At 50.8% G+C, this 13,829-nt stretch overlaps 1 protein-coding gene across 2 annotated transcripts in view; it reads right to left on the reverse strand.

Annotated features, from left to right (window-relative positions):
- Positions 1-13,829, reverse strand: part of LOC146861853 (uncharacterized) — a 106,935-nt gene that overhangs the window by 13,042 nt on the left and 80,064 nt on the right. For both annotated transcript variants that reach the window (XM_085641031.1, XM_085641032.1), the window contains exon 6: positions 13,746-13,811. In XM_085641031.1, coding sequence (XP_085497157.1) covers positions 13,746-13,811 — 66 coding nt within the window. The remainder of the gene's footprint in view (positions 1-13,745; positions 13,812-13,829) is intronic.

Here is a 13,829-nt window from a genome sequence, read left to right on the forward strand (position 1 = left end):
GCCATCAGTTCGGGCATCTTATCATCCTTTAGGAACGGACAGTTAACCGTATCCCAAAATAAAGAGGAATCTGATGTAGCCGCTGCCTGATCTAGTTTGTCCCAGGCCTCTTGCCTTAGTTCGGACTTCCTGCGTTTAACTGCAGCCTGATAGGTGGCTCTAAGATCTCTAACCACGCTATTATCTCTTTGCTTGGCTGCCAAAGCGGCTTTAAGCCCCTTAAGTGCAATGGTACTGGCATGGTCAAACCACCCCTTTTGTTTAAATAACTTGGCCTTTCCATGTTTGGTAAATTTGTTATCTATAATATGGTTGATGTTGGTAAAATTAAGCACAATTTCATCGGTAACCTCCTCACTTTCTAAGATGGTAGTGATTTCTATCAAACAACTTGAGACAATGGAATTTGACACAAGCTCCGCTTTATCCCCTTTCCATCTAATTCTGGTTCCATTCGGTCGATACGGTTCAATATTAGCAATGCTACAAATGTTAGGGCCATGCTTCTCCTTCCAGAGAAATGTCTCAATGGTGATACAATTGTGATCGCTGAGCGCATTATCCACGACCACAGGGGTCAGACACCATGAACTAAGACTAGAGGATATGCAAATCAAATCTATTACAGTGTTTGCATTCCTTCCCGTAAAAGTAGGGATTATTTCTCCAGAGGCATTTTTCGCGTTAACCAAAATTTCCAGATCATAAGTGGTCAGGATTTTATTCAAAGCATCCCCATAGTTGTTATGGGGGAAGTGGGGATCATCATCTCCTAAACTATCATTAGATCCACAGACCCTTTGGGAGGAAAGGGGACAAACAGCAGTATTAAAATCTCCCACCCAAATATAATCAAAATCAATATCAAACTCCATTATGATGTCAGTCAAAGCGGTCTCAAGAGCTAGCACTACCTGGTGCCCATTACTGTCAAATATATTGTTATAAAAGTTTATTGAAAGAATATTTTTCCCATGCTCCTGATAAAGCCATAGAATCTGGGAATGGACCCCAACCAATACAAGTTTTTTAACAATAATGGGAACTTCCACTGAGATCAAAACCAGGAGCCCACCCTTTGCCCTACCCAAGGGTGAGGCCACAGCTGGTAATTGATATGAAGCGAACCCATTATAATTGATTGGATCGGTACACCAGGTCTCTTGAAAACAAATAATATTAAAAGCGTTAATAAACTCCAACCAACCCAAGCAGGCATCCTTAGATGAGAGACCTGCTACATTCCAACTAACAATTGAGCATAACCTGGGGTTAGAATTTTTAATGGGCGTAAAACTCAATAGAATTGGTCCGCTGTGACCGTGAGGAACACTAGTAAGGGAAGAATATCCACCCCGATCGTCAGAAACCAACCTCCCGTCTTCACAGCGTCTGTTGTCATTAATGGGATCAACAGTAGGGCTACAGTTGGCACTTGGTCCCACAAGGTCAGAAACCCCCAATATTACATCGCCTCCCCCACCTCCTAAAGAAACAGCTTCATCCCTTGAGTTCTTCTGGACAGGACCCAGTCAGTCGTTGTAATCCAGTCCACTCAGAGACTGGAATCTATTGGACGTAGCAACATTAAAGGTAGTATGCAGGTTTAAATCTCTTACCCCCGCCCTAATGTAGTCAGAATTAGGCTGATTATATAAATGCCTATAAAAATAGCCTAGGAGATGAAGGGAAATCCCTTGGTCTCGGTAGGGGAGGGAAGTGCCTCTTCTCAGAACAGTGGAGGCGAGTTGGGGGTTTCTAAAATTAACAACTATACAATCGCCATCACAGTTCTTGCGCGAGCTACCTATCCAATTAATTCTTCTGGTACTTAAAATTTCATCTGCTAGGGCTACTGGGAAACCACACTCCCGATGAAGCCAGTCCATAGTCTTATTTTTCAAAGAGGCATGGGATTCACTATATATATTATTGTAACCGGTCTCTCTATCTGGGGGGACATTGGTTAGGACTGCCACGTAAGGTGCACAGTCCGGTGGTATATCAGGCTGTGAGTTGACATTAATTTTGGCTTTTCCAGTACTATGTGCCACCTGGTTCCCTGAGGCTAAATTAGACAAAGAATTTCGACCTGTTCTCAACGGGGGATTAGACACAATGGGTACCTTCTCACAAAGACCCCCAGGGGAATGCATAGAGGTATTGGACATAACCGTAGGGGTGATCTCACTAGCGCTCTTGGGAGTATGGCCTCCGACTTCCTTATCCTTAACTAGGTGACCTATACTGGGATTAGTAAATGATTCCAACATCCCTCCCAGTCTAACTACTTCTGCATTAACCAAATCAAGCTTAATCAATAGGGGTTTGACAATCAAGTCAAACTTGGCTTCTAGGGTACTGATTAGGAGATCGAATAGCTCATCTAAAGTGGCCGGGGTAGAGGCCGATACTAGATTAGGGTCACCCACAGCACTAGTTAAAGGTAAATCCACTCTCTTATTTGAGCGTTTCGTCCCCCACTTTAGTTGGGCATTCTTGTTATTATTCCTACATGCCCGTGGAACTCTCTGCGATCTCGTGGCCGTTGGACAAGATAACGGTGGATCTGGATGTCCAACCAGACTTGATTCTAGGTCAGTAGAAGCCCCAGGTTTTAAACCATCTGAACGGACTTGGTCTGGAAGCATCGCCAAGATGGGGCTATCCAAGTGGTTGGAATTATTAACGGCCATGGGAGAGTTAGATAAAATAGATGGAGGGGGAGTAATATCAAGAGACTCCACACGCCCCAGGGACTTTCGGCACTCTTGGTTGATTTTATCCACCATTTTAACCAGATAATTGTCCAAGGTGGCCGTCGCGATGGCGTTTTTCGCTTTAGACATAGTAAACTCAACCAAACAGCCTTATTAATCCAGTAACCTAGTACAACTGACAGACTGGCGGGGTACCATGCAGTGACGTTTAAATGCAATCCCGCTACCACACCCCTCTTAAACTGATGGCTAACCGCTAAAGGTCACAGTTGTTAATACGACGATGGGAGGCACAACAATCTTACCGAGGCAACCAAAATGGTTGAATACCTTAGAGCTACACCCACACTACTGGGTCCGGCCCAGCCTCCTCCAGCCCCCTCCTGTCTCGGACTGTCACAGACTGTCCGCCCTTTGTCCGGGCTTCGTCCTGGGCGTCCCGCGCGCGTCTCGCGCAGCAGTAAATGAGGATATATGAGGGGGGCAGGAACCAATAGGCGGATGGGCGGGCCTCGATACAGCTGGGAGCACGCACGGACACCTGGAAGCTGGAGTCCCGTGCGGCAACCTTCCTCGGCCACAGCAGTGGCGGTAACAGCAAACACAGCCCCTCCAGGGGTAGCGGCAGCACAGTTCACAACTTTCCCCCAAGGACGAAGCGGGACCCGCGCCAGCGGGTTCCGCGAGGTGTTTTAAGTGTTTGTAGGCGGATGGGCGGGCCTCGATACAGCTGGGAGCACGCACGGACTCCTGGAAGCTGGAGTCCCGTGGGGCAACCTTCCTCGGCCACAGCAGTGGCGGTAACAGCAAACACAGCCCCTCCAGGTGTAGCGGCAGCACAGTTCACAACTTGCCCCCAAGGACGAAGCGGGACCCGCGGCAGCGGGTTCCGCGAGGTGTTTTAAGTGTTTGTAGGCGGATGGGCGGGCCTCGATACAGCTGGGAGCACGCACGGACTCCTGGAAGCTGGAGTCCCGTGCGGCAACCTTCCTCGGCCACAGCAGTGGCGGTAACTGCAAACACAGCCCCTCCAGGGGTAGCGGCAGCACAGTTCACAACTTGCCCCCAAGGACGAAGCGGGACCCGCGCCAGCGGGTTCCACGAGGTGTTTTAAGTGTTTGTAGGCGGATGGGCGGGCCTCGATACAGCTGGGAGCACGCACGGACTCCTGGAAGCTGGAGTCCCGTGCGGCAACCTTCCTCGGCCACAGCAGTGGCGGTAACAGCAAACACAGCCCCTCCAGGGGTAGCGGCAGCACAGTTCACAACTTGCCCCCAAGGACGAAGCGGGACCCGCGCCAGCGGGTTCCGCGAGGTGTTTTAAGTGTTTGTAGGCGGATGGGCGGGCCTCGATACAGCTGGGAGCACGCACGGACTCCTGGAAGCTGGAGTCCCGTGCGGCAACCTTCCTCGGCCACAGCAGTGGCGGTAACTGCAAACACAGCCCCTCCAGGGGTAGCGGCAGCACAGTTCACAACTTGCCCCCAAGGACGAAGCGGGACCCGCGCCAGCGGGTTCCGCGAGGTGTTTTAAGTGTTTGTAGGTGGATGGGCGGGCCTCGATACAGCTGGGAGCACGCACGGACTCCTGGAAGCTGGAGTCCCGTGCGGCAACCTTCCTCGGCCACAGCAGTGGCGGTAACAGAAAACACAGCCCCTCCAGGGGTAGCGGCAGCACAGTTCACAACTTGCCCCCAAGGACGAAGCGGGACCCGCGCCAGCGGGTTCCGCGAGGTGTTTTAAGTGTTTGTAGGCGGATGGGCGGGCCTCGATACAGCTGGGAGCAAGATGGGAGTACTCTCTTTTAACATAACACCCCAGGAGTCATAGGTACAAGATGGGAGTACTCTCTTTTAACATAACACCCCAGGAGTCATAGGTACAAGATGGGAGTACTCTCTTTTAACATAAACACCCCAGGAGTCATAGGTACAAGATGGGAGTACTCTCTTTTAACATAACACCCAGGAGTCATAGGTACAAGATGGGAGTACTCTCTTTTAACATTACACCCCAGGAGTCATAGGTACAAGATGGGAGTACTCTCTTTTAACATAACACCCCAGGAGTCATAGGTACAAGATGGGAGTACTCTCTTTTAACATAACACCCCAGGAGTCATAGGCACAAGATGGGAGTACTCTCTTTTAACATAACACCCCAGGAGTCATAGGCACAAGGTGGGAGTACTCTCTTTTAACATAACATCCCAGGAGTCATAGGTACAAGATGGGAGTACTCTATTTTAACATAACACCCCAGGAGTCATAGGCACAAGATGGGAGTACTCTCTTTTAACATAACACCCCAGGAGTCATAGGTACAAGATGGGAGTACTCTCTTTTAACATAACACCCAGGAGTCATAGGTACAAGATGGGAGTACTCTCTTTTAAAATAACACCCCAGGAGTCATAGGTACAAGATGGGAGTACTCTCTTTTAACATAACACCCCAGGAGTCATAGGTACAAGATGGGAGTACTCTCTTTTAACATAACACCCCAGGAGTCATAGGTACAAGATGGGAGTACTCTCTTTTAACATAATACCCCAGGAGTCAAAGGTACAAGATGGGAGTACTCTCTTTTAACATAACACCCCAGGAGTCATAGGCACAAGATGGGAATACTCTCTGCAGAGGGACTCAAGGCAAATTTAAGGAAAAATTGCTCTTCCCTTGAAGTATGTTAGGTAGCACTGCCACACATATCAATGCTGGGGAGGAGTAACACCTTCAAGGGAATGACAGAATGCTAACTCCAAATACTCTGGAAAAGATGAACACACGCAGCATGCATGTGGAAAAAGTAGGCTCAAATCCGGCTACAGGAAATCCCACTGACCCCAGGACATGTCTGATATACACACTGCTCCTGGAGAGCCAGGGTGTCAAGAATTCCTGTCATACAAGGGAAACACGCCCTTATGTAAACAGGAGAGCTGTTACATAACTCAAGGGAAACACGCCCTTATGTAAACAGGAGAGCTGTTACATAACTCAAGGGAAACACGCCCTTATGTAAACAGGAGAGCTGTTACATAACTCAAGGGAAACACGCCCTTATGTAAACAGGAGAGCTGTTACATAACTCAAGGAAAACACGCCCTATAAAGGGAGGAACCGGGAGGTACAAGGCTGTCGGATATTGTGTTTACACCGACGTACCTGCTTCGTGAAGAGCAGTGTTCCGGAGTGGTGCTCCAGTAAGGCAAGAACGGAGGTAGGTCGAGTCGTTACTCCCTGGGCCGTGTCTTGCCCCATCGTCACCTGTGAAGGACCCGGAAGCTCTACCGGTCAACCATTGAGCTTCGCTTTTTGACTCGGCTGAGTCCAAGCGCAGTGGCGCTTTTGCTGGTTGGAGTCGTAACTCCCAGCCCGACCAGAGACACAGGGACTGCCAGCTGTAACGCACACCAGGAGGTGTTTGCCACGTTACAGACTCGGAAGTCCACAGGATCGATCGAGCGGCTGCTCTCGGTTCAGTCTTCTTGCTTGTGATTGGGGTATCGGTGACGCATCACCAGGAGGTGACTCCGCGTCCCGGTGCAGTCTGAGGAAGAGGTTGAGCGGCTGCTCCCTTCAGGTAGAGACCCCGGCTGGGTGTTTCCCTGACTCCTCGATTCTCCCCAACACTCTTCGTGCCCCTCACAGCCTACCGATTGGCATTGTCGGCCATTTCATTTCTGCCCTCTGTTGGCATACGCCGGGATCGGCGTATATGCAGAGGACGGTTAGGACCATCCGTGCTGTGGGCTGGTAACGTACTTAGCCTGGAGGATTCCAGTGACTATAACTTTTGTTTGTTCTTTGTATTTTATTTGCCTTCATTAAAAGAACTAACCCTTCACAAGTGGTTGCGTCCTCATTGTCGTGTCTGTTAAACGATCCTGAGACGTTCAGGGCGTTACAAAATATCCGACCTTAATAACACTAACTGTCTCCCGGTCGATAACAGACATGGCAACACTTGATGATGTGCTGGCTGCTTTAGCGGCCATGCAAGTTGAAGTGGCTGCCTCTAGGCAAGAAACAGCCGATGTAAAAGCCAGACTGGATGCTATCCAATTGGACCCGCTCACGCCCAGCACCTCCCTCACGAACCAGACCCCTGCGGTAGTAGTGGAAATGCCGGTAGCCATCCCCTTGGCAACACCAGAGAGGTACAGTGGGGATCCTAACACAGTGCAGGTATTCCTCACACAAGTGGCGCTACATTTATCGTGCAAACCAAAGGCGTTCCCCACGAGTCAGGCTCGCGTGGCTTTCCTTATATCATATTTGGCTGGAAACGCGGCACAATGGGCCGTACCTCTGGTGAGCAGGGACGACCCCCTCTTATGTGATTGGGGTGCTTTTCGCGAGGAATTCCTGAAGGTTTTCGACAGAAGGGCTGACTCGTACACGGCGGACCGTGAAATGCTTGAGTTGAGACAGGGATCCAACGACCTGGTGCAGTATCTCAACGCGTTCCGAAGGCTGGTTGCGGAAACCAAGTGGCCTGTTGCTAAACAGATGGCGCTCTTCCATCAAGGGCTGAGCGATGAGCTCAAGGACGCCGTGGCTCATATTGACCCTCAACCCAAGACATGTGAGGGCCTTATCAACCTGGTATTACGGCTGGAACATAGGCTAAGTGAAAGAAAGGGGGATCATGGGAGAAAAGGAAAATCCCTTCCATCCTATGTGACGGTGGGAAGTCCTGAAACTTCCACCGCATCCAAGGGAGAACCCATGGACATCAGCGCAATACGAGCGAGCCTCACAGCCACGGAGAAAGAGTCACGCCGTAAACAAGGATTGTGCCTATATTGTGGCAAAAAAGGCCACTACGTACGTGAATGCCCTGCCAAACCGAAGACGTCACGTTATCGGGCCAACCGGTCGGTAACAGCCGTGGTGGACATACCGGCGGAAAACTAGAGGACTCCAAGACCAGAGAAGGGGCATCTCGGAGTCACTCATCCATCCCTTCACTTTCCAACTCGGTCACTAAGGGACAACGACACCTGTTTATCACGGTGCACATGGGAGTGCATGACCAGTGGATACCCGTTGTGGCCATGGTGGATTCAGGGGCCACTGGCATGTTTATGGACCACAACGAGGCATGCAGGCTAGGGCTAGTGCTTCTTCCCAAAGCAGTACCCGAAGACGTCTATGCGGTAGACGGAAGGCGATTGGTGACGGGGCCCATCGGACAGCACACGGGGGTCCTTCCGATGAGATATGGGAGGAACCATTTGGAACAAATCGATTTTAACATCATCCGAGCGCCCCAATATGGCGTCATATTGGGATTGCCGTGGCTACAGAAACACAACCCCTTTGTGGATTGGCCAACACATCGCATCGAAATGACGTCACCGTATTGCATCCTGCATTGTGGAATAAGAACGGAATCCCTTGACGCAGATGAGAGCGGGAGTCAGACGGTGGCTACAGCGGCAGAAAAAGATGTGGCTCTCCCCCAGGCTTATCACAGTTTTGAGGATGTATTTGATGAGGTGAAGGCGGAAGTGCTACCACCACATAGACAGTTTGACTGCCAGATCGACCTGGTGCCAGGGGCCAGCGTTCCCAGCGGCAGGCTGTATGCCCTGACGGAGCCTGAAAACGTGCATCTCCGGGGGTACCTGGATAAACTCCTCAAGCTAGGATTCATCCGCCCGTCCAAGTCTCCGGCCGCCTCGCCACTCTTCTTCATCCCGAAGGCTAATGGGGAGCTGAGAGCCTGTGTGGACTTTAGGGCATTGAATGCGATAACCATAAAAAATCGGTACCCCTTGCCTCTCATCAGTGTACTTCTGGAACAGGTCAAGAAAGCTCGTATCTACACCAAGTTGGATTTGAAAGGGGCATACCATCTGGTGCGCATGAGGGACAGAGACGAGTGGAAGACCGCCTTTAAGACCAGGTTCTGCCTTTTTGAGTACCTCGTCATGCCGTTCGGTCTGTGCAACGCCCCGGCAGCCTTTCAGTACTTTTTGAATGAGGTATTCAGAGAGGAGTTGGATATCTACGTGGTCGTATATATCGACGACATCCTCATCTATTCGTCCAGTGTGGAGGAGCACGTACACCACGTCAAAGCTGTGCTCCAAAAGCTGAGGGAAAACATGCTGTTTTGTAAACTCAGCAAGTGTGACTTCCACGTCACATCCGTGGAATTCCTCGGAGTGATGCTGAGTCCAGAGGGACAGGAGATGGCAGAACGAAAGATCAAGGCGGTGAAAGAATGGCCGGTGCCCCAAAGCGTGAAGGACGTCCAAAGTTTCATTGGCTTCGCCAACTTTTACAGGCGGTTTATAGATGGATTTTCAGGAGTGGTGGCCCCAATCACACAGCTACTGAGGAAGTCCAAGGAGTTTGTCTGGTCCCCTGAAGCGAACAAAGCCTTTGAGGCCCTGAAAAGCGCCTTTGGTAAGGCGCCGGTGTTGGCTCACCCCGATCCGGATCTCCCCTACGTGGTGGAAGCGGACGCGTCGGATGTGGCGCTGGGGGCTATCTTGTCCCAACGCAACCACGACACAGGGGTGCTTCATCCCGTTGCGTACATGTCCCGCAAACTCAACGACGCCGAACGCAACTACCATATTGCGGAGAAGGAGCTTCTCGCAATCAAGGACGCCTTCACCGAATGGAGGCATTGGTTGATGGGGGCAAGACATGTGGTATCGGTGTACACGGACCATCGGAACCTACAGTTCATGACGGCCACTAGACACCTTTCTCCCAGGCAGCTGCGGTGGATGATCTTCTTTGCGGGGTTCAACTTCCGCATCACATATCGGCCGGGGACGGAAAACCGGAAGGCGGACGCCCTGTCCCGTCAATCTGCAGTTAAGGAACCATTGCCTGCAACCGAGCGTTCCATCATTTCCCCGAGGATGGTATTGGGGGTTATCCAACCGGATACTTTCCTGAGGGGAATAAAGAGAGGGATCAGGTCATTCGCATGGCGGAGGTGGCTCCTCAGTCACAGAGAATGGCAGCTGAAGGACGGGATACCCCTGAAGGGCAGGTGCCTATTGATACCCACGCCTAGGCTAAGGAAACAAGCATTCATCTGGTGCCATGACTCTCCATGCGCAGGTCATTTGGGCTTTGAAAAAACGGTGGCTAGCATGGGACGGCATTTCTGGTGGCCAACCATGAGAGTGGATGTCAGGAGGTGGGGACAGGAGTGTCCTACGTGTGCTACCATGAAGGCCGACCATGGCCGAACCCAAGGGCTCTTACATCCACTTCCGACCCCGGATAGACCATGGGATAGCATATCACTGGACTTCGTGGTGGGCCTACCGGTAGACCAGGGGATGACGGCAATACTGGTGGTGGTGGATTACTTGACGAAAATGGGGCACTTCATCCCCTGCAAGAGAGTCCCTACGGCCGGGGAATTGGCGTCACTACTCCTAAAGAATGTGGTACGACTGCATGGATTACCTGGGGTGATCGTGTCGGACCGGGGGTCGCAGTTTACTGCGCAATTCTGGAAGACTTGGTGCACTGCGCTGCATGTTAAGACCGCCCTGTCCACCAGCTACCACCCTCAAACGGACGGCCAAACCGAGCGCCTGAACCAAACGCTCAAACAGTATCTGCGATGTTTTGTGGACCAGGGCAGGGAAGAATGGGTCGACTTGCTATGGGTTGCAGAGATAGCCTATAACAACGCCACTCACAGCTCCACACAGTCATCTCCGTTCTATAGCAACTATGGCCAACATCCCAGGTTCTTGCCATTTCTACATCCGTTCAGAGAGGACAGGATTCCCGCCACAGCGGACAGGGTGGCACACATAAAAGACACGTTGATGCGCTCAAGGGCTGTCCTAATAGAGGCCAAGAGAAGATACAAGGCTGCGGCAGATAGGAAGAGAAGGCCCGGGCCACTGTACCGCACTGGAGACTACGTCTGGATATCCACAAGAAACATGAGGTTTCGAAAGAACAGTGTGTTCCATCCCAAGTACATGGGCCCCTATCGAATTACCAAGTGTATGGGTCCCGTGAACGTGAAGGTGTGCTTGCCCCAGTCATTGCGGATACACCCTGTCTTTCATGTATCATTGCTCAAACCAGCACCCTCCAAGCCGTCTGGGACACCTAGGCCGGTATGCGTGGAGTCGGAGGTGGAGTATGAAGTGTCGGGCATACGGGCGTCCAAATGGCGCAGGGGGAAGCTGTGGTACCTGGTTGCGTGGAAAGGCTATGGCCCGGAGGAGCATTCATGGGAACCGGCTGAAGGGGTTCATGCTCCGCGCTTGGTCTCCTTGTTCCATCGGCGTTTTCCCTGCCAGCGCTGGACCCGTGGGGAGCCGCTGAGAGGGAGGATGTACTGTCAAGAATTCCTGTCATACAAGGGAAACACGCCCTTATGTAAACAGGAGAGCTGTTACATAACTCAAGGGAAACACGCCCTTATGTAAACAGGAGAGCTGTTACATAACTCAAGGGAAACACGCCCTTATGTAAACAGGAGAGCTGTTACATAACTCAAGGGAAACACGCCCTTATGTAAACAGGAGAGCTGTTACATAACTCAAGGAAAACACGCCCTATAAAGGGAGGAACCGGGAGGTACAAGGCTGTCGGATATTGTGTTTACACCGACGTACCTGCTTCGTGAAGAGCAGTGTTCCGGAGTGGTGCTCCAGTAAGGCAAGAACGGAGGTAGGTCGAGTCGTTACTCCCTGGGCCGTGTCTTGCCCCATCGTCACCTGTGAAGGACCCGGAAGCTCTACCGGTCAACCATTGAGCTTCGCTTTTTGACTCGGCTGAGTCCAAGCGCAGTGGCGCTTTTGCTGGTTGGAGTCGTAACTCCCAGCCCGACCAGAGACACAGGGACTGCCAGCTGTAACGCACACCAGGAGGTGTTTGCCGCGTTACAGACTCGGAAGTCCACAGGATCGATCGAGCGGCTGCTCTCGGTTCAGTCTTCTTGCTTGTGATTGGGGTATCGGTGACGCATCACCAGGAGGTGACTCCGCGTCCCGGTGCAGTCTGAGGAAGAGGTTGAGCGGCTGCTCCCTTCAGGTAGAGACCCCGGCTGGGTGTTTCCCTGACTCCTCGATTCTCCCCAACACTCTTCGTGCCCCTCACAGCCTACCGATTGGCATTGTCGGCCATTTCATTTCTGCCCTCTGTTGGCATACGCCGGGATCGGCGTATATGCAGAGGACGGTTAGGACCATCCGTGCTGTGGGCCGGTAACGTACTTAGCCTGGAGGATTCCAGTGACTATAACTTTTGTTTGTTCTTTGTATTTTATTTGCCTTCATTAAAAGAACTAACCCTTCACAAGTGGTTGCGTCCTCATTGTCGTGTCTGTTAAACGATCCTGAGACGTTCAGGGCGTTACACAGGGTCACACAGATATTGCTACTACTGCATGTAGATAGTTCAGAGGTAGTATTTAATTTACTGAATGTGCATGCACATAGTGCACGATTGGAAAATCTGCAAGTTGATAAGAATAGACGGGGGATAGGTGTTCTCAGTATGGGTACTGCTACAACTGAATGAGGACTACACAGACAATGCCATTAGTCTCTCTCACTGGCACTATCAATGGAGACTGGGTGAAGAATTTACAGTGCTATCCAGCGCTCCCTTTAAGCCTAACCCTCACACTTGTCATCCCCTTTCTCTCTTAACCTTCGTTTGCAATACCCACTGTCAAACCCACATCTGTACACAATGCTCTGTTGCTTTGTGTGTAGGTCTGTGCAACAATTGTCTTAAAAATAATGATGGATGCAGACCACACACATAATGATTGGGTAAGGTAGGTCAGGCATGAACTGTCACTAGGTAGGTGTCTGGTTAGGATGTTTGCACTAAGGACTGTAAATAACACCAATGTTTTCCCTAAGTAAAGTGGAGAAGACATGCAGTGGAAATTAAAATGTAGAGATCATGCAGTTTTTCCCATTGGAATAATAATTCTCAAATATAATGCTCTTCAATATCTCAATTCATTGCCTCAGAACATGTACGGTACATGGATTTTCAGCACCACACGGAAAAAATGCATTTTGTTGCTGTTGCACTGAAACACACCATCAAAATGGTAGTATTTACAGCTCTCAGATGTAATGCTGATGCTTTCTGCTGGCCCCTGCCGATAAGGCCTAAACGTGCCAGGTTGTATCGACAGCCATGCATGCTAATGGAATATTCTATTATCATATTGGCTATGCTATATAACTTGGGGCCCGATTACGATGACAGAGGGACCGCCACCGACAGCCCGTCGGGGCCGGTCCTACCGCCATCGTAATGAAGATTCCCGCCTGCCACATTAGGATGGCAGGCAGATGGGTGGTGGTTGTAGAGACTGACTGCCATGGATCCGACTGGCTCAGAAGCCCGTTGAACTGTCGGAGGAAACTTCAATCCCTAAATGGTGGCTGTGCCTGCCAGGCACCCTTTGTAGGGAGGGATTATGATGTCCCTCATCGGCAGCCATTACATGGCGGTTTACCCGCCATGAAAAGGCTGGCAGAAAGGGACATTGGGGGCTCGTAGCGGGCCTCCCTTCCCCCATGGCCCTCTGCTTTGGGTTTTGGGGGGCACCTATGGTGCCCCCTACATATCCCTGCACCATGTGGCAGGCAACTTATGGTGCCTGCCACGTAGTGCAGGAATATGTGTAATGTCTATTTTTTAATACTGCGACGTGTGCTACAGCACCCACGCCATACAAAATAAAGAGATTGCGACCGCCGCGTTTGCGGTCGCATCCTAATGTCTATGGTGGGACCGCCGACAGCCAGTCGGGCGGGCCCATTTACGAAAGGATGGCGGTCGGCCGAAAGTCTGACCGCCATCATAATGAGGACCTTAGTGTTGAGGTTCAGAATTTTGAAAAACAGAGAAGTCTTTGAAGTAGCTAATGTACATCTTTATAGTGGTCATGGAACATGTGTGATAAAACCATTTTATGTGTATTAAGGGCAGTACGACAAATCACTGTCCTATTCTAGAAATTCAGCTACTCTGATAAAATGTGCAACTTACTTGAGTTGAGATTCAAGATGTTTTCATCTCCTTTGGTACTCTCCTCAGGTTCAAGGAGCAAACAATCTGTCAACCAAGGCATTA

Source organism: Triturus cristatus, chromosome 2_2 (genome assembly GCF_964204655.1).
Source record: "Triturus cristatus chromosome 2_2, aTriCri1.1, whole genome shotgun sequence".
In the NCBI taxonomy this organism is placed as follows: domain Eukaryota; kingdom Metazoa; phylum Chordata; class Amphibia; order Caudata; family Salamandridae; genus Triturus; species Triturus cristatus.